Source organism: Sander vitreus, chromosome 8 (assembly GCF_031162955.1).
Source record: "Sander vitreus isolate 19-12246 chromosome 8, sanVit1, whole genome shotgun sequence".
NCBI lineage: Eukaryota > Metazoa > Chordata > Actinopteri > Perciformes > Percidae > Sander > Sander vitreus.
The window spans coordinates 31,751,852-31,779,159 of NC_135862.1; the positions used below are offsets into that span (position 1 = coordinate 31,751,852).

A 27,308-nucleotide genomic window follows, 5' to 3' on the forward strand; every position below is an offset into this window, starting at 1 on the left:
CAATTCATTTGGAAGAAGTGAACACAAGCACGTTTTTCTTTTGGTTTCAGGTACAAAATACGGTCTATTGTAACTTCTAGGGTTATTTAAGCATTTAGGAAAATATTTTTGTTTAGTTTTATTATCCTACTTTTAACTTTATGTATTACATATTTTTTTTCCAACCTATATATTAACCAGGTTAAGCAAAAAAAACAACGAAAATGAATCCACTATTATTTTAGAGAAATAAAATGATCAACAAAAGTTTGAAAGACCTGCAGTTTATCATGCAAAACAATTGGCCATAATGGCATAATACTGACAGCATATTTAAAGACTGACTTTAACAATGACTGGACACTAGACACAGGGTTAGTTGATAAAAATAGCTATTTGATTTTTATTTATTTCATGAACGTACTGTCACATAGCATTATACATTTCAAAAAAATAAATAAATTCAATATCTTGTGTATAAAAAAAATCTGTTTCTAAAGACCACAGACAACAACCATCCATGTGTTTGCAGTAATCGTTTCTCTGTTGTTGCCAGTCAGCTTTGGGAAATATCACTTTATGTTCACAATTAGGGATCATGGAATACACCTTAAAATGTTCTAATGGTTACAAAAAGACAACCACAAAGTTATATATGATTAAGTATAACAAAAAATATGCTTGCTGCATTTAGATCAATACACCAATAATTATCATTATACATCATTAAAGCTGTGCTAATTAAAGTTCTTTCAGACTCAGGCTCAACAACATCATCATTAAACATCATCATTATGCCCCTGACGAGTGACGCACATAGGCTTCCAACGCTTTTGTGGATTGTGTGACGTAAGGAGTGAACACATGAACTAAAACTTGGTAAGCTTTTACAAACCGATACTTTGGGCAGTCCTGGGAGTAACTAAACTGTCTTTGGGACAAATACCTGAAGTTTATAAGTGAAACACCACATTTCTTATTCAAATTGTGTAGTGTAAGTGCCATTCTTGTAATGCAAATTACATTTCTAGTTACTTTGTATGTTTTCTTTGTTTGCTTTTTAAAAAAGCTAGCCTCAAAATAGCTTTTTTTAAAACACTAAGAAGGCTCGACACAACATGAGACTTTGCTTGAAGTATCGCCAGGGGCTCTACACCTTAACGAAAGCATTGACAACATTGTTTGTGGACCCAGAGTTTACTAAAAAACTTTGAGCAACTCACATCAGCAGTTGTTGTTTACGCTATCCGCCATTTTCCCAGTCAAAAATAGGCGATCTCTGAATGCGAATGAACGGACTCCATAGGAGGAAATGTCATTCCTATATGAGGCTCCTTTTTCAACTACAAGGTCAATATTGTGTTTCACTAACGACAAATAACGAATTACCCGTGCATTTATATGGAACTAAGCTTTAGGAGCTTTCCATATTTACTCCTCCCTCGACTATTTTTGACTGGCTCGATAGACGGCGACCGGAAGAACAACGGCTACAGTGAGTTGCTCAAAACCTTTCTTTTTTAGTAAACTCTGTGAATACAAACAATGTTGTCAATGCTTTCGTTAAGGTGTAGAGTCCCTGGTCATACTTCGAGCAAAGTCTCATGTTCTGTCGAGCCTTCTTAGTGTTTTAAAAATAGCTATTTTGAGGCTAGCATAAAAGTGCCCCTAGCTCTCCCATTCAAAAGGCCATTTGACCAAAAAACGAAAATACGGTAAATCTTAAAAGTGGCGCTCCCGTCCTAAATATGCTTTTAAACCAAAGTTTGACTCGGGTACATTCACAAAAAGACCCTAGGTTGCATTTTGGCGAGAGTTACACTTTAATTAAAATATAAAGTAAAAAATAATGAGTACTCCCAACTGCTTAGATGAAACAACAATTTACGCCTCAGTCGTTTAAAAGACTCCCAGAAGGCCGACAGTGTCCTTTATATGCCCAAAGCATTATTCATGTCTTCATTTAAAAAAAAAAAAAAATCACAGATTTGCATCATCCTTTATATGTGCGCTTCATAACCATAGCGACTATTAAACTACAGTATGATTTCTATGATATATACTGTACGGATATATTGTATGTCTTAATTATTCAAAACAGAACAGCAACAATATAGCCTTGAGTTCAATTGCACGAGGCTGACACAACCTGAGAGGCAATCTCCGACAGAAAACAATGACAGGAGATAGTGATTTGTTTGAAGTGAAACCTTAGTCAGAATTTGTTGTCGTATAACTAAAACTTGTAAGTGTAAAAGATTAAAAATGTTAAGCATACCTATTCCAGTCTATTATAGTGTAGTATGGAATGGTATGGAGTTGAGCTTCAGGTTACATGTTCAGAGCTGAAATTCTGAACGGAGCAACTAAAAACACCCCAAACCAGCCTGGGATGCCAATGTTTTTCTGCTATGACGAAATGTAACCTATCAAACTGCAAATTTTCAGAAAATAGTTTTCCATGTAATTATTTTAAGATTTATCTAATTTATTACATTCTAGTTAAATCTGTCAATTTGGGGCCTGATTATAAAGTATAAACAAATGTTAACTGTGTCATCAAAATATTCAATAGTTACCCGAGGGGGGAAACAACAACTCCATAACTACAGTAAGTATAAAAATACTTGACTTGGACAGAGAGAGATGATTGTATGTCGTCGTTTGTCCGGGTTCAACTCTCACTCTTTGTACATGAAAAATACATATACATATATACAAATGGGGCAAAAATGAATCAACTTGTTTTGACAGATTTTGAATAGGCAATATGGGCCTATATAGCACATATCTTAAAAATAAGGTGAGAAATGCATAGTCAACAACTGAAGAGGGAAGAGTAAACAGAAGTTATGAGTTTACCTGTATGTTTGAGGTTCAGCTCATGTAGATTGTAGCTCATTGATGTTTGAAAGAGGCGCTCATAGAAGAGAAGTTTTGCTATGGTACAAAGTCATTTGAAGTTTCTCAATATAGTAATCCAATGTGTAGTCTCTCCTACTGCTGCTTTTTGGTCTCTGAGGTGAACCATGCAGGTCCACTGGAGCACATCACAGGCTTTTTGGGAAACAGATTTGGCAAAGCCACAGCGACATCGATTTGATGATCAATTTAGTCCGTATATGTGAAAATGAACATATCTCTTCCAAAAACTTGAAACCCAAGTACCAAAGTATCAATCTGACCTGCCATCAAAGGACAAATACTTTAGGCTTCCTGAGTGACAGAGAATTGGAAAAATCTGAGTTGGAGCTTGTATCTCAAATGAGCTTTATTCATATATCGTATATCATCTTAGCAGAAAGTCCATACGCTCGTGAAATCGCCACGCACACTGCTGCTGTATCTACAATATCAGTCTGCTTTGGCTGATGGAGCCATTGTTTGTGTCTTCATCATATCATCAAGACAATCTTAGGTCTGTTTGGTAGATTTGGGAAAGACTTGTTGATGTTCACATACAGGACTGAACTTTCTTGTTACCGTGTGGATTGTTCTTTCATCCCTCTCGCTCAAGGGAGATAATGACACCAATCCCTTATCAGTATCAAGAGGGAAACTACACCCTGCAGTCCTCTTCTCAGCTTTCGGGATGGGAATCTTTTTTCCTGCCTTTCCTCCAACTGGAAACAGCACAGTCTGGGAAAAAAAAGACGAGAAGAGAAACTTGATGAACTCCTAAAATAAATATTATTCCGTGTATCTCGCTACATGTTTTACCGGCACGCTATGAATCTGAAGTGCACCACTTCTCTAGCTCTCTCCATATCGATTTACAGTATGAGCCTTGGGACAACTCAGAGCTGCTCAACTTATGGAATAATAACTCATGGAAAAATAAATCATTCAAAAAGGGGTACTTGAAAACAGGGTTAGGGGATAGGTAAATAACTCTCAGGCTTCACCTTTTTGAGGAGTCACGTACAAACAGGTGTACTTGTTAAAGTTCCCATTAAATGCTAATTCTCAGGTTCATTCTTGGGTTTCTACTAGACTGTGTTTATACGCTTTAATATTTTCTGTCTGTCTGAAATATACCTGTATGTGCACTTTCTACCCATACACGGTATAGTTGTGACATCACAACCGTGCAGAAGTCCCGGTGGCTCGTTTGAAGGCACTGTTTCTGAATATGGGCTGGTTGCATTTCTCTGTGGCTTGAGCGTTTTGATACTTTCACAGTATTTATATAACACCTCGGCCTGCTTTATAATAAAAAAGACATGAAAATCTCACTATTTACAGTATGACTAAACCACAGAGACTTGGATCACTGTAGCATTATGTTAAACTAATAGTATCTGGTTAATTTACATACCATAGCCTACATAGGCTTCCTTAAACAATGAGGTATCAATTTTAACACATAAACAATGTTTTATCTGCCAGCAAAGTTTATTTCTGGCCACTCCAAATTCATCAATACATGCAGGCTGAAGTCTAATAAAGGTTATTTTGACACTTGTATACATGAGATATATATATTTTTCTGAATGATGCAGCAAAGTGCTTAAAGGTGCTGTAGGTAGGATTGTGAAGATCCAGGACTTAGCCAAGAATTTGAACATCTTCTCAGTCCCTCCCCCCCTTTCTGCTAAAGCCCAAACGGTCTCCTAAGCCCCTCCCCCCACAAGGGAGAATGAATGCGTGTGCATGAGCAGTGATTGACATGCAGTTAGACACCCCCCCTGGCCCTGATTGGTGCATCTGAACAGGGAGCGGTGGATTTTTGCAAATCACACTACAGGCTGTAGGTGGTGCCAGCTTCATATAGTTCTACTGGAACATAGGGTCAGTTTCAGCAAATATGACAGAAAGTTAGTTTTATAAGTCTTACCTACTGCATCTTTAAATGAATAGTAGTATAATGGTTTGACATTTTGGGAAATACACAAGTTTGCTTCCTTGCCAAGAGTTAGATGAGAAGATTGATACCACTCCCATGTCTATGCTGAATATGGTGCTACCGCCTGCAGCCGGTTAGCTTAGCTAAGCCTAAAGACTGGAAACGGGGAGAAACAGCTAGCCTGGCTTGTTTTTACAAAACATATTTCAGTCTGAGTTGTTTAACAGCTAATGTAGAGTGTTAGACCCTGTTTCCACCTGGTATTAAAATCCGATCTGAGTGAAACGGGTGAAAATACTCTCAGGACGCATTGAGATCCGATCATTAAAACCACATTCAGAGGTGGTCTGAGCCACATTTGTCCACATTCTTATAGCAGTGAGGTCGGGGATGGGTCCTGGACCACATTAAAGAACGCCTACTCAACTGTGAGCGGGACTACGTACTCATTCAAGTATTCAAGTATTTCTCATGTCACATAAACCACTGAGAATGAATTGTGTGTTTTGGATGTTATTAACATACTGTCAGTAATGTGTCTGTGTTGTCAAGGTTCAAAGAAACTTTATTATCCCCGAGGGGCAATTTGATTTACAGCCTGCAGTACCACACAAGACAAGCAATGTAAAAATCACACAATCACAGCGAGACAGTAAAAACAACAAATGGAGCATAACATAAATCTCAAATTAATTTGAATAAATAATAAATGAATTGGTCCTGCAAATAGGCAGACGGTATCTACGGCCGGACGGAAGCAACTTCATTTCATTAAAAAGAGTAGAGGTGTAGAAGTGTGACTGTATTTCACTGTAGAGGATTCCAACACCAGGTCGTATAACAGGCTGCAGTTAAAGCTATGAGCTAAAAGACACAAACTAGCACTTGGGTTGCATCTCATAGCCCTTAAATTGCCTCCTAGAGTCCGCCGCTTGCCTCCCTTCCTCGCGTCTTAGTCCCTCCAACCGAGGAGGCAAAGGAGAGATGCAAGGAAATATTGGGAGGAGAGACGCAATGAGCAAATGTGTTTTAGGGGGATGAGACGTCCTTTCCTCTGAAGCGCCACATGAATTTGTCAGCTGTTTGGGCGGAGTTAGCAACTCCTTCAGCTGCACAGCTTCCAGGAAGGCTGCTCTCGTGTATCCTTGCCTATAGCTCCTCGGTGATCCCTCCTCGATGCTCGCTCCTCGGGGCAGAAATAAGAGCTTTGAGGCGGCCTTCACAGAGGAGGGACAGAACAACTTCCGGTTCAGCCGATGACCGAGGAGTCGAGGAGCTATCTCGTCTAGCTAAGGGTTATGAGATGCAGCCCTAGTCGCTGCTATTGTCGGAAAAACAACACAGGAGTGACTAAAGGTTGCGTTTACTTAAAACTGGTCAATCTCATGGTGCATTCAAAGTTATTGTAAAATACCCTTTTCGCATCTGTTAACAGCAATTTACAGGTGTAAGAAGTTATTGTTAAAAGTTATTTCATTTTTAACTAAATCATTTAAATTCCCCCCTTTTTGTGCTGATCCGAAAATGTATCCGATATGTGACTCAAAACCGTGATCCGATCCGAACCGTGAGTTTTGTGATCTGTTGCACCCCTATACAATAACTTTATTTTTAGTTCCATAAAACTCTTCCATAAAAAATTCACCAATATGTAGGATATTACTACTAGGGCTGGGTATCAATCAAAAATATTCGATATTCAATATTCGGTACCGATACCAATACCGTGACTTCGATACCGTTTCCTAAACGATAGTTTTTTAGATACCAATTTTATTAAAAAAAAAAAAGAAATTGCAACATTACGGCACAAATCTTACGACACAACTGCTGAGAAAAAGTGTACATTTTTACTGGGTTAATACTGGAGAAGCAACAGGTTTACATTGCGGTGTGTCAAGTGTAGGGCCACGCGTAGATCAATCCATCCAAGCAACAAATAACTCATCGGCTACTGACTGCTCCCTCAGCTGAGAAGAAGGACAGTGATGTGTTGCTGTTAATCACTTTGTCATCTGCTGCTGAAATGCGTCGTGTTGGCTGCTGTAGTGATATTTGTGCTATTGCAACATGCTGCGATTGTGATGCACACTGCCATTTGATATTTGGTGATGAACCATGAAACAGATTCAAAATGTGTATGTAAATTAGAGATGCACTGATAGACCGGCTGGTGACCCGGAATTGGCGGTTTTCACGTGCTCGGCCATGACCGGCGACCGGCAGGTCAGTCTGACATATGCCAATTTCATGCCGGTCAACGCTACAATTAACGGACAACATAAGTTATACGAGTTACAGTTCTCAGGGCGCTTACGCACACCCGGACGTGACAGCACCGTCTCTTTTTCCTATCTCTCAACTTTTCCGCCGTGTGTCACGCGTACTGGCTCGCGGTGTGAAGCGCGTGTCGGCGCTATTCTCGCACATGTAGGGAACCTCGTGAATTAACCTGCAACATGTCAGCTGTTTGGAAATTCTTCAGCGTGTGTGCAGAGACGTAACAAGTTTGCAATATGCAACACCTGCAAGGAAAAAGTAGGGCGTGGAGGGACGACACCAAAAACCAAAATCACATTTTTTTTTGTTGGATATTGGATGTGAAAAGAAGGAAATGGTTCTAACATTGCACTTTAGATGTGTGTGAATTTCCCACACCAGGAGTAATTTATATAGTTCTATTTTATAGTGATCCATTATCTGTTCAAAAAATGTTCTATGTTCTGTGCAAAATGTTCTATTAAAGAAAAGATAGAAAATAAATATTTGTGTGTGCTGTAAAGTGGTTAGAAAAAAATTAAATCGCAATCGGCTAAAATCGGTATCGGCTGGCCTAACTCAAAGAAAATCAGAATCGGCCTAGAAAGTTGTAATCGGTGCATCTCTAATGTAAATGTTGACTGCCTTATTAAATCCTTCTTGCAGGGGTGAGACACATAACACTATGCATTCTCCCAGAATGGAGGCCTGGGCTCTTACAGTGAAAAACAACTATTGCTTACAAAGTCGTCAGGCTGAACAGTGTGTCTATATAATCTAAAAAGGGTCCCCAGGTCTCACCAGAGAATCTAATTTTCTCAAGTGTGATGCTATGCAGGCCTCCACATCCATCTAGTATGTGTTTCCATTTGAAGAAAATAAGGCATCTGGCTAACAGTGTAGTGAAGGCAATTACCCTCTGCATGCCTATGGGAAACTTGTCTTCCATATATCGCTGTAAATAGGTTGGGATCTACGGAAATATGAAATACATTTTAATAAGTTTAGAATATTTTTGTCCAATAGTCAGTTAAAGCTATAGTGCGTAGTTTCTGTCACCCCTATGATGAATTCTAAGTAATGACATCAACACTGTTGGCGCGTCCACATGATACAGCCTTCCGTGAACGGGCACGCGCCCCCACCCCTCCTCCACGCAGTTGCTAGCAGCCAAAGACGACACGGAGGATTAAAAAAATCATGATGGACTCTTCAAAAGAGGTAATTATCTTCATATGTGTGTAGAGATGAATGATATTGGCAGGCTAGGTTTGGAAATATCTTGGCCAACCTAGCATTTGTATAATGAGCTATGTGAAGGATCGTGTGCTGAAGAACGCCGTGCCTTGCACGCATAACAGAGGAATGAACTTGTTGAATGAAAATGTGTTTTCATTTATCATCAGACATTCCTGTTCCCAAGTCATCCTCTTATGTTCTTTTAAGATTCACAAAGACATCAGGATAACAAGAGTATATTAACTTATGAATAACTAAGATGAGATCACTTTGACCGAGATCAAGATTCAAAAGGTTGTTAATTTATTGTCAGGAGGGTGACTGGGGAGATGAGGAAATCGCTTTTGCAAAAAATGCCTCATCTGAAAAAACGAAAAAGGTGGCTTTTAGGCAGGCCAAATTTCAGTGATACTGTAGTTCAGCAAAGGACAAGAAACCCCTATTGTTGTAAAGATCACTAACACAGGTAACACCACTATCAAACCAAATGTGAAATGTGGGGTCAAGGCGAGATGGCTCGAATAGATGATTGTTGTGAAACGGAGCTAGTGTAGAAGAACCATGTTGGCCAAAATGTTTACAAAATTGAATCCATATTTTGTTTTTGTTTCATTTTGTTAACGGCATTTTTGCCATTGTATGATTTGCCCCATTCGTATGACTTTATGATCTATTGATTGGTTTTAAGGTGCGTGCGTGGAACTAGTAAGAACAATGGGCCTCATTCACCAATCAATCCACCGTTCTTACGAAGAAATGTGTTCTTAAACCCCACTTACGCACTTTTTACGAAGACTGATATTCACTAATGTTTTCTTATCTTGGATTTGTTCTTGGCTAAGAACAAAATCTACGCACACTCAAGAGCACTCTTACGCACATTTGAGTGATGACAGTTTGCTCCAAATAATTGGTTACTGCATTTTATCTAATTCTACAGGCGCTTACAATGATAGTATTGTACTGTAATGTATTTCTGATCATTTGTTGGAAAAACAAATCATAGTATGAAAGGAAACACTAACACTGCAATTTACATCAGCAATTAAACTGATTAAATCCTGCGTTATTTGGTGATTGATTGCGCTATTTTTTAGGGCCAAAATGCAGTGGTGGAATGTAACCAAGTACAAATACTTCGTTACCGTACTTAAGTACATTTTTCACGTATCTGTACTTTCCTTAAGTAGAATCAAAAGGTGCATACTTTTGACTTTTACTTCGTTACATTTTGCAGCAATTATCTATACTTTCTACACCACTACATTTCTACAACGTTCCGTTACATTTTCTCATCAGTTTTTCCCCCCTGCCAAAACATCTTCCTGACAGTCACACGTGTGTCTCACCAGTGAAGTTTGGTTGCCATAGATATATATAGAGCACCGCCGGTCCTTCATTGGCTTCCAAGCCGGCTCCAGTGCTCCAGAGCCTGGGCGCAGCGCCGCTGTCCCTCGGTAATACAGCCTCCGTTAAAAGTGAAAATGAAAATGTTTTTTTTTTTATTATTCCCGTTTTAAATCATAGTTGCCATCTATTTATTTATTATATTTTATGCTGGTTAGGACAGGAACTTGTTTTTAAAAGCCAGGCCTTGTTTGTGGTAGTGGACATATTATTATTTAAAATGGTAATATGCAAATAAGATTGAGAATAAATCGTTATGCAAGTACTTTTACTACTTAAAGTACATTTAAAATCAGGTACTTTTAACTTTTACTTAAGTAGGGTTGTCATTGTGGTGCTTCTACTTTTACTAAAGTAAATATGTCTCTGGTTATTTGTACTTTTACTTAAGTACTGAGATTCAGTACTTCCTCTACCACTGCAATGTACAAGTCATCTGCAACTCCGACAACCATCTCTTGAACGCGGTCTCCCCGCTTCCCAGGAGGTGCACAGGAAGTGTCATGTCCTTATATGGGAATTTGTGGGGCGTCTTCTTATGCTAATTAGGAACAACTGGCACGCGCTTTCGATTACGAAGACGTGGGATTCATCAATCCTAAGAACACACCTGTTGTTTAAGAACAAGCCATGAATCAGACGTAGACTTTTCTTAGGAACTTTCTTAAGAACAAATTTAAGAAAAAACGTAGGAAGATATTGGTGAATGAGGCCCATGCCATTTTGGTATTTTCCATTGCTCTTTTATGAACAAACAAATATATGTGTGTGTGTGTGTGTGTGTGTGTGTGTGTGTGTGCGCGCGCTTGTTTTACTATATTGGTGGGGTCCAAAAACCGGGGAATACAGTATACTTGTGGGGTCTGCACAGCCTTGTGGGGCCCAAAATGCTGGACCCCACAAGGTTAAAGGGCTGTTTGAGGATTAAGACTTGGTTTTAGGATTAGGGTTAGAATTAGGTTATGGTTAGGGTGAGGGTAAGGGTTAAGGTTAGGCATTTAGTTGTGATGGTTAAGGTTAGGGTAAGGGGCTAGGGAATGCATTATGTCAATGACGGGTCCCCACAAAGATAGTGAAACAAAATGTGTGTGTGTGTGTGTGTGTGTGTGTGTGTGTGTGTGTGTGTGTGTGTGTGTGTGTGTGTGTGGGCAATGTTTTTGACAAGCAGGAATGTTAGTGTCAAGCGTTCTGTGTGTCAAACAATATCTGGAGCCACAAAGATTTGTCCACATGGCAAAACTTCGACCCGGAGCATCAAAGGCTCGGCAATGCTTTGACTGAGAGCAGAAGAGGACACTTACACAACATCCTCCATAACAAGACAGAGCCACAAAAAAATCATGGGTATGTACTGTAATGTCAACTAAATGATGTTTATGTCAAATAACAACTTGTGTCTAATCTGACCCTTGAGTTGGTTCCTGATTGCATGCGACATGAAAAAATGCACATCCACTACAACATACAGTCAGGTCCATAAATATTGGGACATCGACACAATTCTAATCTTTTTGGCTCTATACACCACCACAATGGAGTTGAAATGAAACGAACAAGATGTGCTTTAACTGCAGACTTTCAGCTTTAATTTGAGGGTATTTACATCCAAATCAGGTTAACGGTGTAGGAATTACAACAGTTTGTATATGTGCCTCCCACTTTTTAAGGGACCAAAAGTAATGGGACAGATTAACAATCATAAATCAAACTTTCACTTTTTAATACTTGGTTGCAAATCCTTTGCAATCAATTACAGCCTGAAGTCTGGAACGCATAGACATCACCAGACGCTGGGTTTCATCCCTGGTGATGCTCTGCCAGGCCTCTACTGCAACTGTCTTCAGTTCCTGCTTGTTCTTGGGGCATTTTCCCTTCAGTTTTGTCTTCAGCAAGTGAAATGCATGCTCAATCAGTTCAGGTCAGGTGATTGACTTGGCCATTGCATAACATTCCACTTCTTTCCCTTAAAAAACTCTTTGGTTGCTTTCGCAGTATGCTTGGTCATTGTCCATCTGCACTGTGAGCGCCGTCCAATGAGTTCTGAAGCATTTGGCTGAATATGAGCAGATAATATTGCCCGAAACACTTCAGAATTCATCCTGCTGCTTTTGTCAGCAGTCACATCATCAATAAATACAAGAGAACCAGTTCCATTGGCAGCCATACATGCCCACGCCATGACACTACCACCACCATACTTCACTGATGAGGTGGTATGCTTTGGATCATGAGCAGTTCCTTTCCTTCTCCATACTCTTCTCTTCCCATCACTCTGGTACAAGTTGATCTTTGTCTCATCTGTCCATAGGATGTTGTTCCAGAAATGTGAAGGCTTTTTTAGATGTTGTTTGGCAAACTCTAATCTGGCCTTCCTGTTTTTGAGGCTCACCAATGGTTTACATCTTGTAGTGAACCCTCTGTATTCACTCTGGTGAAGTCTTCTCTTGATTGTTGACTTTGACACACATACACCTACCTCCTGGAGAGTGTTCTTGATCTGGCCAACTGTTGTGAAGGGTGTTTTCTTCACCAGGAAAGTATTCTTCGGTCATCCACCACAGTTGTTTTCCGTGGTCTTCCGGGTCTTTTGGTGTTGCTGAGCTCACCGGTGCGTTCTTTCTTTTTTAAGAATGTTCCAAACAGTTGATTTGGCCACACCTAATGTTTTTGCTATCTCTCTGATGGGTTTGTTTAGATTTTTCAGCCTAATGATGGCTTGCTTCACTGATAGTGACAGCTCTTTGGATCTCATATTGAGAGTTGACAGCAACAGATTCCAAATGCAAATAGCACACTTGAAATGAACTCTGGACCTTTTATCTGCTCCTTGTAAATGGGATAATGAGGGAATAACACACACCTGGCCATGGAACAGCTGAGCAGCCAATTGTCCCATTACTTTTGGTCCCTTAAAAAGTGGGAGGCACATATACAAACTGTTGTAATTCCTACACCGTTCACCTGATTTGGATGTAAATACCCTCAAATTAAAGCTGAAAGTCTGCAGTTAAAGCACATCTTGTTCGTTTCATTTCAACTCCATTGTGGTGGTGTATAGAGCCAAAAAGATTAGAATTGTGTCGATGTCCCAATATTTATGGACCTGACTGTATTTGCTTCACACAATTTTTAACCCCAAATGAGGCAGATCATGGTTTCAGTGTTTTTTGCCACTGGCTGACCAAAAATGTAGATGGAAAAACAAATGTTGATGAACCCTTTGACATCAGGACTCCAACATACTAGAATTCCCTGCCTAGGGAGTTTAGCTAGCTAATGGTTTTTCTTTGCTTTGAATGGTTAATTACAAAGCCTTTTTTTGTTTTTGTGTTTTTAGTTACAGCCTGCAGTGTCACTTGAGGGTTTCCTCTGTTATACTCACAGTCCTGCTTGGCTTCTGTGCTGGCAAAGCACTCGCTGAAGAGGCAGTGCATGGTGTGGCAGAAGTTGTCCAGGAGGGATTTCGGGGAAGCTAATCGCCAGCTGGACTCTGGTACTCTGTCAGACTCTTCTGTTAAATGATCCCAGGTTTCCTGGATAGTCTCTGGAAGCTCCTGCTGGAACAGCTGGACACACGAGAACACACACAGAAACAGACGCTTGAGTGAGAGACAGCCAGGTAGGCTTGACGTGATCCATCTATAAATGTCACTATTACGTTAAGAGCTTTGGCCGTGAGCATTTAAAAAAATGTGATAACAATGGCGGTTCATCTTGGCCTGATAGCAGAAAAAGAACCAGAACTTCCTGAGCAGCAAATTAGTGTCATCACTCATAGTGATGAGATAAAATACTCCAGTCCACTCCAGAGTCCATTGCAGCAAGCCAGATGAGGCAGTAAAAACTGAGGGTAACCAGCAGAAGCCAGGCGACAAAAGTGGCAAACCCCACTGAGGTTCACTTCTCAACTTAGCATGTGTATTTAACCAAATGATTTAGTAAAAATTATGAGAGAGGATATGCGCTTTACTGCAAATCACAAGAAAGACACAGACCAAATATGGATCACAATCATAAACTGATCACAATTAAGACATCTGATCTGGCTGTGATCAGTCCACACTTACTGTCTGCTGACTTTAGACTCATTGTCTACTTCAACACAGTAGATATTCTTTCGGGATTTATACTTTATTAGAAAGTGATAGCTTGGAGATAGAGAGAGTGAATGCAAGGGAGAGAGAGGGGGGATGACATTACCCCTGGAAAGTGTTTTTTTTTCATCGCTGCTACCGCTGGGGCAACATGGTTTAAGATGGAAGTCTAAGAGGACATTTATGATAAAATACCAGCACAGACGAGTCACCATTTGAGAATAGAGAAGTATTCATTCCCCTGAAAAATATCCCTCATACGCACCTCACTGAATGAGCAATGAGTGTACTAAATTCACCTTCACTTAACTCTTGTTGGATCATAAACAGAAGCCGCATTCAACGTTCTAATGATAAGGGCATTCATTCCGAATATTGATAAATAGGATCAATGTGACATCCACCTCCTGTCAAATATCCTCTGACCCCTACAGTCTGAGGGAAATTCACTTACTAAGTGAATTGCTTCATTTGAAGAGGGACTGAATACAGCTGTGGTGCAGATACCTGAACTCTAGCTTACCTCAGCGGGATGTGACTGTACAAAGACGCCCTCCACATCCCTGAAGCGTCTTTCCAACTCAGTGGTGTATGGACGTGAAGGATGTCTCTCTGGCATAACCCGGATGATCTGAAATTTCAATTTGTCTTTAGTTTAAAGGAATGCGCCACCGTTTGTTGAAATAGGGTTATTCACCGTCTCCTCTATAGTTATGTAGGTGGGCAAACGCATTTTTGTCTCAGTGCATGCATTGTCTTAGTCGGGCAGCGCCGCCGCTAGCTTAGCTTAGCGTAGTGAATGGAATCCTTTGTTGCCGGTTAGCATGTCGTGAGTAAAAGTGAGCCAACAACAAAAAAAAACAAACAACCTAATTACTTCTTGTGGTCTGCGTATTCACAACGAGTACAAATAGCAATGCAGTTTAAGACTAGACGATTTCCTAGGCAGATATTGATTTGGGACTATATTGGGTGGAAGCACAGCCGAAGCACTGCTACTTTGGCGCAGAGATATCGCGCAGCAACTCTGTGTGAGTACAGGTCTTATATGGGTCAATCTATCCCGTAAAATAACCATGCGTCATGTTTACAATAATCACTTACTCTGTGGACAGCTGTTTTTATTGGGTCCATTCGGCGTTTTTCCCAGTTGACTTTATCGCACCGGAAAAAAAGTCGAGGTCAGGATGGATCAACGCCGAGAAATCATCAGTAGCTGTGACACAACTGCAGGCACGCTCATCTTGATCTGACACGTTGAGGTCATCGATGACAGTACCTTGTCCCACTCGCCATAGCACAGACACTCTATTTCAGTCGGCATAGGTTGGCATATTCCCCCACACTCACACCACCAGTTTGTGTCGCCGCTCATCCTCACGTCCTCAGGCCGTTGAGCGATCGCAACCTCCTCCTCCTCCTGTCGTTCTATTTCCAAAGCACGCAGCTCCTGTTCTGAAAACTCTGGTTCGTAGAGGTATGGTTCTGGATCTTGACTGTCTGAGAAGTCATCCTCTTCGTCTCTCACAAAATCCGCCATGTTCATCGCCATTCACTGTCTACTGTAGGAAAAATAGCCAGCTAATATTCACGCCGGTATGTTGACGGAAGTTGGGGGTTTTCAGGTGCTGCATGCTGCGCCCAAGTAGCAGTGCTTCTATATCTGCCTAGGAAATTGTCTAGTCTTAATCTGCATTGCTATTTGTACTCGTTGTGAATACGCAGGCCACAAGAAGTAATTAGGTTGTTTTTTGTTGTTGTTGGCTCACTTTTACTCACGACATGCTAACCGGCAACAAAGGATTCCATTCACTACGCTAAGCTAAGCTAGCGGCGGCTCTGCCAGACTAAGACAATGCATGCACTGAGACAAAAATGCGTTTGCCCACCTACATAACTATAGAGGAGACGGTGAATAACCCTATTTCAACCAACAGTGGTGTATTCCTTTAAGGCAACAAGATGCTCTTAAACTTAAAGACAGCAAACAACACACTCAGCTATCTACTATAAACTAGGGGTGGGGAAAAAAATCCATTCACGTATATGTCATGTTTTTTTTTTTTTACAAATGATTCACCTAAATATTTTCTGTTTATACACTTCCACCGATGGTGACTACCGTTTCCAGCAAAATACAAAACAGACCAAAAGCAGAAAATGGAGAAAATCCATGTTATGTACTTTATGTACTTTATAAATGAAATAAATGTCAGACTGACATGTGATGTGCATTCTTTTTAGAAAACAATTAGTTTTTGGAATGCGGAGCTCCCCGGCCGCATAGTCTTTGTAGTACCTTTGAGTACCTTTTTAAAGCACTATATAAAATAAATGTATTATTATTATTATTATTATTATTATTATTATTATTATTATTATTAGTAGTAGTAGTAGTAGTAGTATTATTATTATTATTATTATTATTATTATTATTATTATTAGAAATGGCTTTGGATCACTGCTTGTTTGTGATTGTGTTTCACATATTTATCAGTTACATAGGCTGCTGAAAATGTCTGGTCCAAATACATTTTGTGGTTTTAAAATCTGGCCCAATTGAACTTGTAATTGAATAGCCCCTCGCATACAGTATGTGCCTGTTTCCTTAATCAGTCAGTGACTAACATGTGATTTTAAAATTCTGAACTTTATTGACTGACTGACGGAGGTTTAGTCTTATGATTTCACCACAGAGCTGCATTATATCTCTGTGGAAAAAAATACAAGGACACATTTCAAGTTATTAGTTAATAGTTAACTGAGAAACAGGTGAGGACTAAATCAGGAACAGCTTGATAATTGATTAAACGTAGGTAATAAGTACTTTTCTTTCACTTCCTCTTGGAGAACTTTATATGATACATAATAAACTGAATAGTTATTAAGTAGTGCCTCATTACTCCATCATAATCGTATGATTACTTGCCCTTTTTGTGTCCCTTGTGCTGTCCTCTAGTTACTATAAAGCCCTACAAGTCGTTCCTGATTCGTTCCTCACTCGTATCGCAATGAACTAGTCATTAAGGGCGTTTTCACACCTGAAAGTCCGAACCAAGGTCCGGACCAAGGTTCATATTTTTGTTACATTGTATACATTTGATCCGGTAAGTTTTGGTTTCACACTGGAGTTATGCAAGCGCACTAAAGATCTATACGTGACAAAACTACGTCCTGCCGTCATCACATACGTGAGCTGCGTCTCCAGATACTTAGAATTGATTGGTTTGTAGACGGGCTTCTATCCTCTCGTATCCGCTCTCTGTGTCTGAGTTTTTTCAGCTGACTGCTGCTCTCCCCTACCGCTGCGACTCTTTTTGTTTTGTTGTGTTGTTGAGAAGCAAGACATGGGAACTTTCTTTCTGGAGAATTTATTCAGAGACAAACGGAGACCTACACTGTACATTTACTACCACTTAACAAATAAACTGCTGATGTATTCTCTGCTCTGATAGCCAACAGCTGCTCTGAACGCATTCACCGTCACTCTCTCTCTCATGTAGCCTACACACTAAGCACCAAGCTATTCCTTAAAGGAGCTTCCCCGGTCTTGTAACACAAGGAGAACCTGCCAGAGCTCCTTGCATTTGGTCCGAAAGTTCGAACCACCCAAAAAATGCTTTCACACTATAAAAGAACCGGACCATGGTTCAGTTTGGTCCGGACCGAGACCACCTCTTTTTATCGGACCAAAATTTGGTCTTTTGATCCGGACCGTGGTCCGGGCGGGGGTTTCACACCTGTAAGTTTGGTTCGGATCAAACTAAAAAACCCGAAAGTCCAGACCAAATAAGGTATGGTGTGAAAACGCCCTAACTAATCATTAGCTGGTCCCTGGGGGGGAGGGGATGGTTGGGTGCGCGATCACCGAAGGCTTTGCGTCATGTAGATTGTTGTTTGTCATTTCTAAGAATTCCTTATGGGGGAGACAGAAACTACACACTATAGCTTGAGTGTAAAGTGTTACCAATCTAACAAATTGCATTTTTACTCAGACAATATTCCTACCTTTTTTAACACGCCTTGGTTGACCTGGAACCACAACCTCTGGAGAACCAGCTCATCCAACCCCTCCACCTGTAACCTCTGATTGGTCGAGAAGAGGAGAGAAATGTATTTAATAGGCTCACCAGATTATGTGAATCTGCGACATTCAGAAGAACGTTGAAGAACGTTTGACAAATTTATTTTGACATTTTTTCAGCGTTCACACGAGAGTACATCAGCATGTGCAGCAACAGTGTATTGGCAATACTGAAAGGGAAAACTATGGTAATGGTTATGCAGGTTCAGTGGTGGTTGGAGTTCCATTAGTCTCCATAGCTGCAGGGTTGTGTGGCAGTGTGGGAGTTTAACTGAAATGGTCCATTTGTGTGACGTCCTGATGTGTTCTTTAACCCCCCCAACATAGCACAAATAGACTTTATATTTCCTCAATTACTGTTTACAGTCAGATCTTTTATAGATCTCGACATTTCCGACCGCAGTTGAAGGCAGCTTTATTTCACGAAGAAAGAGAAAAAGGAAAGAGACGGCGGGACTCTGCTTTGTTGTTACAGGAAACAGTCAGCTGTTACACAAACTCCTGGGCAGTTCAGTGCTTGTGCTCCGTTTTCTACCCTCATAGTGTTTTAAAACTATCTTGTGGCAGCGATAGAGGCAGGGATGTTTCCTGTTTACTGTACGGGACTCTCACACCGCCTCAAAACAGACTGCCAAGTGGCTGGGTTGGCTCAGTGGGTAGAGCAGGCGCACATATACTTGGAGGTTTATGCCTCGACACAGAGGTCCAGGGTTCAAATCTGACCTGTGACGATTTCCTGCATGTCTCTCCCCTTTCTCACCTAGCTGTCCTGTCAATTAAAGGCGGAAAAGCCCAAAAAAATCTTAAAAAAAAAAAAAAACAGACTGCCAAGTCTGATCACCGGTTACATGATTGGCCGCCACAGGGGGACATCGGGTTGCTTTTCGTCGAATCTGTCTCAACTTTTCGCCAGATTGTCTGATGGCCAACACAGTCAGTGTGAATGCACGCTAAGGCACATGGCAAGCATCCACAAAGGCATCTCCTCCACCATTTTCTCTCAGTCACTGAATCAAGAACAGCATTGTGACTTTTACCATTGAGTTGATGTTTGACGGTTTAAAGACTTCCTTCCGATGAACCCTGATGGTGTAGTTGATGGGGAAGTTGTGCTTCTGTAATGCAAAGAAAAAAAGAGAGAGAAAAAATCAGCATGTGCATTCATAACTCAGAGAGCAGGAACAATAGTTTGTTTTTGAGAAATTGGTTGTGACATTTACCATCGAAACTAGAACATTCAAAATAACTTATTGTGAAATCACACACATCCAAACTGTTCAAACACAGCAATAACCCATAAATATGTCATGTTCAATTTCCCATCTGGGCCAATCACTGAGACAGTGAGATACATAATTTCCATGAGTTCTGTCAAAATTGGATAATTGGATAATTGTTGTTTATTTGTGTCCTGCACATGCAAGTTCAACATGAATTCATAACATTAAATACAAACAAAGAAGTTTGTCTTCTCTCAGCATCCAAGATGTTGTACGTGATGGATAATGAGCCATTTTGTGCAGTTTGTTTGGACAATTATCAACTTAGAAAGAAAATGTAAAGGGTCACTCCACCAATTTTACACAACAAGGTCAGTTTTTTTTTTTAACTGGGAGTACTACTCAGCCTGTTGAAACGGTTCTATAATGTCTTCTGCCGCTCTGGTGGAGCTTTGTAAAGTGATATAGTGATGTCATTAGGGTCATCTCAACATGGGCTTGGGGACAAACATTTTTAACAGAGACATGAGGGCGTAGAGTTCTAAAGACCTCAGGCACGTTTATCAGGCAGAGAGGGAAAGACAATATTGAGTTGCATTATGGGAATTGTAGGAGCAAGTGTTTATGGAGTCTGTGCCAAATTAGTAACCAAAAGTCAGGATATGTCAGCAATCATTATTTTAAAATGTTGTACCCTTTGGTGAAAAATATCTTGCTGTTATCACTGTTGCTGTCTCCTATTATTGTCTAGTTGGCTGGGGCCGGTCAAAAGTCATTCTGGGAATAGCAGGAAGTCACTCAGTAAAAGTGGACAAAGCTTCTAAAAATGACCCCTAGAACACACCGAACTTCGTACACGGGTGATGATATTTCGAATGTGTTTATTTGAGGGGGAAATCTGCTTGCTTGCTTCCACGTTGACTGAGACCTGCTTGCAAACATGCCATCATTCTCTCACCATGTACCGTCGCCTGTGGCTGAGGCTGTCGTTGAGCGTCTTCAAGGGTGTGCACATGCTGGCTGGTGTCGGGGCCACCCGAATAGGTGATAGCAGAAACAGGCCTACAGAAACCACAAAGCATGAGATTATTTGCGTTGCCATTTTTAAAGATTATTTTTTGTCTTTATTGAATAGGACAGCTTAAAACAGGAAAGTGGGAGAGAGAGGGGATGATATCTAGCAAAGGGCCTTGGGTCGGAATTGAAACCAGGCCGCTGCGGGAAGGACTGATCCTTGGTACATGGGGTGCACGCTCAACCAGGTGAGTGCGTCAGGGCGCCCCTGCATTGCCATTTTATTTTTACTTTTCACACTGTCCACCAGGGATGTCCCAATCAAGTGTGTATAAAGAACACAGTCAAAGTACAGTTGAAACACATTTACACGTGTGAAATAGTCTGGCAGAAGTATCCCTAGACCTTTACTTTGGATAAGGAAACATTTCAGATTTCAGGCCACTCTTCAGGACAAAGACAAAAGGTACTGCATGTCTTATAGTGGAAATGGGGAACATTCTTTCTCTGTCTTTTAATCTGTTCTAATCAGCCTTGTCATTATTTTAGCAGCTGTGTGCCCATAAAGATTCACAATAACCACAGGTTACACTCACTCAACCAACCACCAATCAAGCAAGCAAGTAATCATACCGACAGTTGACGGACTTCACATATTCATGCATGCTGGCAATCAGATAGCAGGGCTCCAGACTAACTTTTTGCCTTGGTCGCACTGGTGCACCTAACTTTTTTTATTTAGGCGCACCAGCACAAAGTTTAGGTGCACCCAAATTTTTCCTCGCGTCGCCATTAACACCACAATTTCAGGGTCACCTTTTGATCACGCTCCATATACATTCATATATATATATATCTATATATATATATATATATATATGTCACTGTTATTTTAAACAAGAATAAGGAGTTGGTACTTTTTTTTTTTTTATTTGAAGCACAATTATACTGTAGTCAAAGTCTTAAAGCGGGTCCCCCCTTGCTGTCAAATGCCCCTCAGATGGCCAACACCTGTAATTTGGCCTTCTTCCCCTTTGGCCTTGGCTAAACCAGCTTGCCACACTCCCTAGCATCAAACTGGGCCCCTCCACACTGATTCTTATCAGATCTTCCACTAGTCCAGGACTAAAAATCATATCTCTGTATTTTTCGGCTGAATGGCGATACACAATATATATCTCTATCTCTAATATATATTTTTTACAAAGTGGGCTAAATGTTTTATGTCAAAGCCACTTTTCACAAGCTCTTTTATTATTACACACGTCTTGTGTAGGCTATGAAATGTCTGTATCGTCACTGCGCTGCATTTTTATGAACTATGATATTCTGGCCATGGGTCACATCTCTCACCCAGGTCCAGCAGGCTCCGTCTCACATGCGATTACTCAACGAACTGAAGTTAGTTCCATTCAATAACTTCTTCTGTGTTTTTCGTCATGGCGGCCGTAATAACAGAGAGTTACCAGCGGAAACACTGGTACCAATACGGTTTCCCTCTCATACTTAACAATATACAGCAGTTTGGACCCGCGGCGCTAGCTATGTCTCTCATGTTGCAGTGGAGCCGTGAGTGAATGGGGGCGTGGCTGCACGGAGGAGAGATCCAAACACAGGCAAGGCTTTACAGAAGGAATGGGTCATGTAACGCAACATTAAACTATCGATATGCTACTATCGATGTCGCATATGCGACCAAATTGGTCGCACTCTAGAGCCCTGGATAACTGTCATTAGTATGGATCTTTGTCAGAATATTTATACCAATTTCTTTTTTTCGTTGAGCCTTTATTTTACTTACACTCAATTGGCAAAATATACTAACATCAGGAGCAGATGGCATTTGAATACATAAATAATAATTAAAAAAAAAAAAACAGTTAAGACATTAATCAAAGACAGGCCAATCATTTTTTTTGAAAACCCAAGAATAATACTTTCGGTCGGCACCAAGGTGCTTCTGGAAAACCGTTCGCCACCTCAGGAGGGGAGCGGGGAACCATCCAAGCTGTGTACAGTAAGGATGGGGACGCTGTTGACCTCAACTGAGGAGGTAATAGGGCGGTGGAAGGAGCACTTTGAGGAACTCCTAAATCCGACTAATCGCCCTCTATGGTAGAGGCAGAGCTGGAGGATGAGGGGGGATTGGCATCAATTTCCCTGGTGGAGGTTGCTGAGGTAGTTAAACAACTCCCACAGTGGCAAAGCCCCAGGAATTGATGAGATCCGTCCAGAAATGCTTAAAGCTCTGGGTGTGGAGGGGTTGTCTTGGTTGACACGCCTCTTCAACATTGCGTGGAAGTCTGGGACGGTGCCTAAGGAGTGGCAGACCGGGGTGGTGGTGGTTCCCCTTTTTAAAAAGGGGGGACCAGAGAGTGTGTGCCAATTACAGGGTATCACACTTCTCAGCCTCCCGGTAAAGTCTACTCGAAGGTGCTGGAAAGGAGGGTTCGGTCGATAGTCGAATCTCAGGTTGAAGAGGAACAATGCAGATTCCGTCCTGGTCGTGGAACAACGGACCAGATCTTTACTCTCGCAAGGATCCTGGAGGGAGCCTGGGAGTATGCCCAACCAGTCTACATGTGTTTTGTGGATCTGGAGAAGGCGTATGACCGGGTGCCCCGGGAGATACTGTGGGAGGTGCTGCGGGAGTGCGGGGGTGAGGGTCCCTTCTCAGGGCCATCCAATCTCTGTACGACCAAAGCGAGAGCTGTGTCCGGGTTCTCGGCAGTAAGTCGGACTCGTTTCAGGTGAGAGTTGGCCTCCGCCAGGGCTGCGCTTTGTCACTAATCCTGTTTGTAGTATTTATGGACAGGATATCGAGGCGTAGTCGGGATGGAGAGGGGTTGCAGTTCGGTGGGCTGGGGATCTCATCGCTGCTTTTGCAGATGATGTGGTCCTGATGGCATCATTGGCCTGTGACCTTCAGCACTCACTGGATCGGGTTCGCAGCCCGAGTGTGAAGCGGCTGGGATGAGGATCAGCACCTCTAAATCGGAGGCCATGGTTCTCAGCAGGAAACCGATGGAGTGCCTTCTCCAGGTAGGGAATGAGTCCTTACCCCAAGTGAAGGAGTTCAAGTACCTTGGGGTCTTGTTCGCAGTGAGGGGACAATGGAGCGGGAGATTGGTCGGAGAATCGGCACAGCAGGTGCGGTATTACATTCAATTTATCGCACCGTTGTGACAAAAGAGAGCTGAGCCAGAAGGCAAAGTTCTCAATCTACCGGTCAGTTTTTGTTCCTACCCTCACCTATGGTCATGAAGGCTGGATCATGACCGAAAGAACAAGATCCAGGGTACAAGCGGCCGAAATGGGTTTCCTCAGGAGGGTAGCTGGCGTCTCCCTTAGAAATAGGGTGAGAAGCTCAGTTATCCGTGAGGAGCTCGGAGTAGAGCCGCTGCTCCTTTGCGTCGAAAGGAGCCAGTTGAGGTGGTTCGGGCATCTGGTAAGGATGCCCCCTGGGCGCCTCCCTAGGGAGGTGTTCCAGGCACGTCCAGCTGGGAGGAGGCCTCGGGGAGACCCAGGACTAGGTGGAGGGATTATATCTCTAACCTGGCCTGGGAACGCCTCGGGATCCCCCAGTCGGAGCTGGTTAATGTGGCCCGGGAAAGGGAAGTTTGGGGGTCCCCTGCTGGAGCTGCTACCCCCGCGACCCGACCCCGGATAAGCGGATGAAGATGGATGGATGGATGGAAGAATAATACTGTAGGTACAAATATGTGTTTTATGTATTCACATCCTTAACATGTTCACTGAGCACTGAGAATTGTTTTTAAACATTCATTTCTAATCTCAACTAGTATAATCTCAACCAGTGCAAATCTATCTAATATCTCTTGAGGATATTTCAGTCTGGACCAAAGTAGAGGAGCAACCAACCAACATTTCCATCCCTGGCTGAATATATCTGAATCTAGGCCCAGGTCCAGTCTAGGGCCTTTAGAGACCCAAACCAGGTCTCCATCCAGCCTCCAGCTCTTCAGGTGTGGATCAAACTTGAGGTAGGGGAATCCCTGTATAGGTTCAAAGGGATTTCTACTAGCTGACGCCAGGGTCTGATCGCCAAAGATACTTTCTATTCCCCCCTTAGCAATTACTGTAGTGCATTTTTCTAACAAATAAAGGCATGTGAGGACATTCTATTATTCCTTTACACCATACTGGTAAAAATGTAAACTGACAGAAATTAATGTAACTACAAAAAAAGAAAATCAAGACCAGATGGCCTCCAGATGGTCAGGGGTATTTTTAAAGACTAATTTTACTAGTGACTGGGTCAGACTCTTGAAAGATAGTCACTCAATGCACCTCCAATCCCCAGAGGCCGTATCTATCACTTTAAGGAATGGTGTTAAAGAGCTCTAAACTCAAACTACAGTTAAAAATTTCCGACAAGGAGTCCCAGATCAGGGGTCATTTAGGTAAGCCACATAATATACAGTGGTCTATAGCGTGATTTACTCATGCTAAAAATCTTGCATTGGTTATGACATTATACATTTATCACATTTCTGTCATTCTGACATTAGGAGGCAGTTACAACAGTAGTAGTATTATTTCTCAACAATAATGGAAAACCTACGGAAATTTGGTTGGTTATCGAGACTAGAGTACTGAGGATGCTCTCTGTGTCCACATTAGCCATTAGCCACAATGCAACTCACCCACCAACAGTTAAGTTGGAGATTCAGGTGTTATGCTAGTAGCAGCTAATGTAGCCTCGAGCCTTGAACCACAAACAGAGATGAGGAGCGGGCTAGAGAAATCTGGTAAGCTTCCTTCTTTCTAACTTCACTTCCAGATCCTTTCTTCTTCTTCAGCCCCAACTGACACAGATTCAAGTGACATCACTCGAGGCAACGTCTGTACCCTCTGAAGCCACAAATGGATTTATATAACGTTTTTATATATGCATACTCAGCAAGACCTGTAAGCAGACATTTATGTGTAAAGTTGGTGGAAATGGCCTTTAATGTGGCTTCACCTCTTCTGTTAAAAGTTGCACTTGAAGACACTGTAATCACTACAGCTAATAGCCAGCTAGCCACCAACAGGCATGAACATTCTGCGCCTAGTCCTAATACAGAAACATACACACACACACAACACAGAAAGACAAACATAACTAGCCAACCATACCTTATGCCATTATATATCCATTTAAATCCTTGAAATACAGCCTTGACATGTCTAAAGTTTTGTTTTAAGAACAGGTGGATGCATACAATAAGCAAGGATGAGCTGCCTGTCATATACCTCTTTGTCTTTGATGGCCTCCATCACCAATGCTTCAACCTCCTCAATTAAAGGAATGCTTTACCCTCAAAATGACCATTTGTATATCATTTACTTAGAGTTTTGCCTTGAATTCATAAAGAAAACTTCATTTTTGTCGCATTCCTCCGCCGTGAATGGAGAATCAAAAAAACAGAGAAAGGCCATGTTGAAGAGATGAATTATGGCCAAGATGAATTACGTAGAAACCTTAAAGCTATAGTGCGTAGTTTCTGTCGCCCCCTTGGGGAATTCTAAGTAATGACAACAACACTGTCGGCGCGTCCACATAATACAAGCCTTCCGTGATCGCCCCCACCCCTCTTCCACGCAGTTGCAAATAGCCAAGAAGGTCATGGAGGATTAAAAAAAACATGATGGACTCTTCAGAAGAGGTAATTATCTTCACTTGAGTTTCTGCGTGGGAAAGTCACCGACACAATCTTTTGAACATAGAGAGTTGTGTGGAGCTGATAGTCTTAATTAGCTTTGTAGCAACTCATTTGGCAATGGGTTGAATGTAGAGATGCACCGATTGACCGGCCGGTGACCGGAATTGGCCGATTTTCACGTCATCGGCCATGACCGGTGACCTGCCGGTCAGTCTGACATATGCCGATTTTATGCCGGTCAAATGCACTCGGGCGCTGCATGATTTACATCGCGCAACAGCAACATCACACGTGCACATGCAGGGTTTTCGCTGTATGCATGTAGCAGCAGCGCACTTTTTATGAAATGTCATAAAGTCGTCATTGTACACGGCTCGAACTGTCGGCCGCTCTCTCTCCCCTCTGAGGCTGAAAAACTGGAACATGAAAACCGCACTCACGCGGGTCCCGTGAAATATGACAGCTACAGTTTATCGGAAAATAGCATTGGGCACACTGACTTTGATGAGTTTATCAGACCCCAGATGAGACAAGAAGCTAACGTTAGCAAATGCTGTGTGGTCCCTCTGCCTCTGACGCCCCGCTGGCCGCTGTAGGAGACGCTGTAAACAAAAAAACCAAAAAAACGCTGTATTCCACTGTATTCCTCCGACACGCTGTATTAACGTTACTGTTTAAAACACTTTCCAGGTTAGTGGGGGTGCATACCGCTTAAAACCAACATTAAAAACATAGTAATCTTTAAAGAGTTTAGTTTTGTTGTTAAACTGTGTGGAAAATGAGCGGTGACGTTAAATCATCTGTTTCAGGTAACGCCACTCTAGGGTAGCCTACCGTCTATTTGCTGGATTGTTCCGAGCTAACCGTCGGTAGCTAACGTTAGCAGATAAGCCCGTTGACAGCAACGGTAGTGTTCACATTTATGCACAATGACACATAAAGCAAACTTGCTAAAAAAGGAACTACACGCTGTTTTCAGGTAACGTTACTGTTGATGTTCCAAGCCTGTGTGTGTGTTTTGAGAAATATCTTTATACTGCATTAAGGCTATATTTATTTTATTTTTATTTGTTATTTTTATATTATTTTATTGCCATTGCCTGTTTTCCCTGTTTTCATACATACAGACGTTTAGTTTGCTAAATATAAAACATTTGTTTAGTTGGATATTGGATGTGAAAAGAAGGAAATGGTTCTTCCATAACATTGCACTTTAGATGTGTGTTAATTTCCCACACCAGGAGTAATTTATATAGTTGTATTTTATAGCGATCAATTATCTATTTAAAAAATGTTCTATGTTCTATGCAAAATGTAACATTTTCTATTAAAGAAAAGATAGACAATAAATATTTGTGTGTGCTGTAAAGTGGTTAAAAAAAATGAAATCGGAATCTAACTCAAAGAAAATCGGAAATCGGAATCGGCCTAGAAAGTTGTAATCGGTGCATCTCTACTTGAATGTAACGGACGTTCATTAATTCATTAAGTAGTAGC

General features: G+C 41.4%; 1 protein-coding gene across 2 annotated transcripts in view; it reads right to left on the reverse strand.

Moving 5' to 3' along the window:
* Window positions 1-354: 354 nt before the first annotated feature.
* il34 (interleukin 34) overlaps window positions 355-27,308 on the reverse strand; it is a 48,592-nt gene continuing 21,638 nt past the window's right edge. For both annotated transcript variants that reach the window (XM_078257838.1, XM_078257839.1), the window contains exons 3-8: window positions 20,087-20,190; window positions 18,946-19,023; window positions 17,833-17,910; window positions 14,348-14,455; window positions 13,113-13,296; window positions 355-3,618 (exon numbers count right to left, since the gene is read on the reverse strand). In XM_078257838.1, the coding sequence (XP_078113964.1) occupies window positions 3,560-3,618; window positions 13,113-13,296; window positions 14,348-14,455; window positions 17,833-17,910; window positions 18,946-19,023; window positions 20,087-20,190 (611 nt within the window). In that variant the 3' untranslated portion in view covers window positions 355-3,559. The remainder of the gene's footprint in view (window positions 3,619-13,112; window positions 13,297-14,347; window positions 14,456-17,832; window positions 17,911-18,945; window positions 19,024-20,086; window positions 20,191-27,308) is intronic.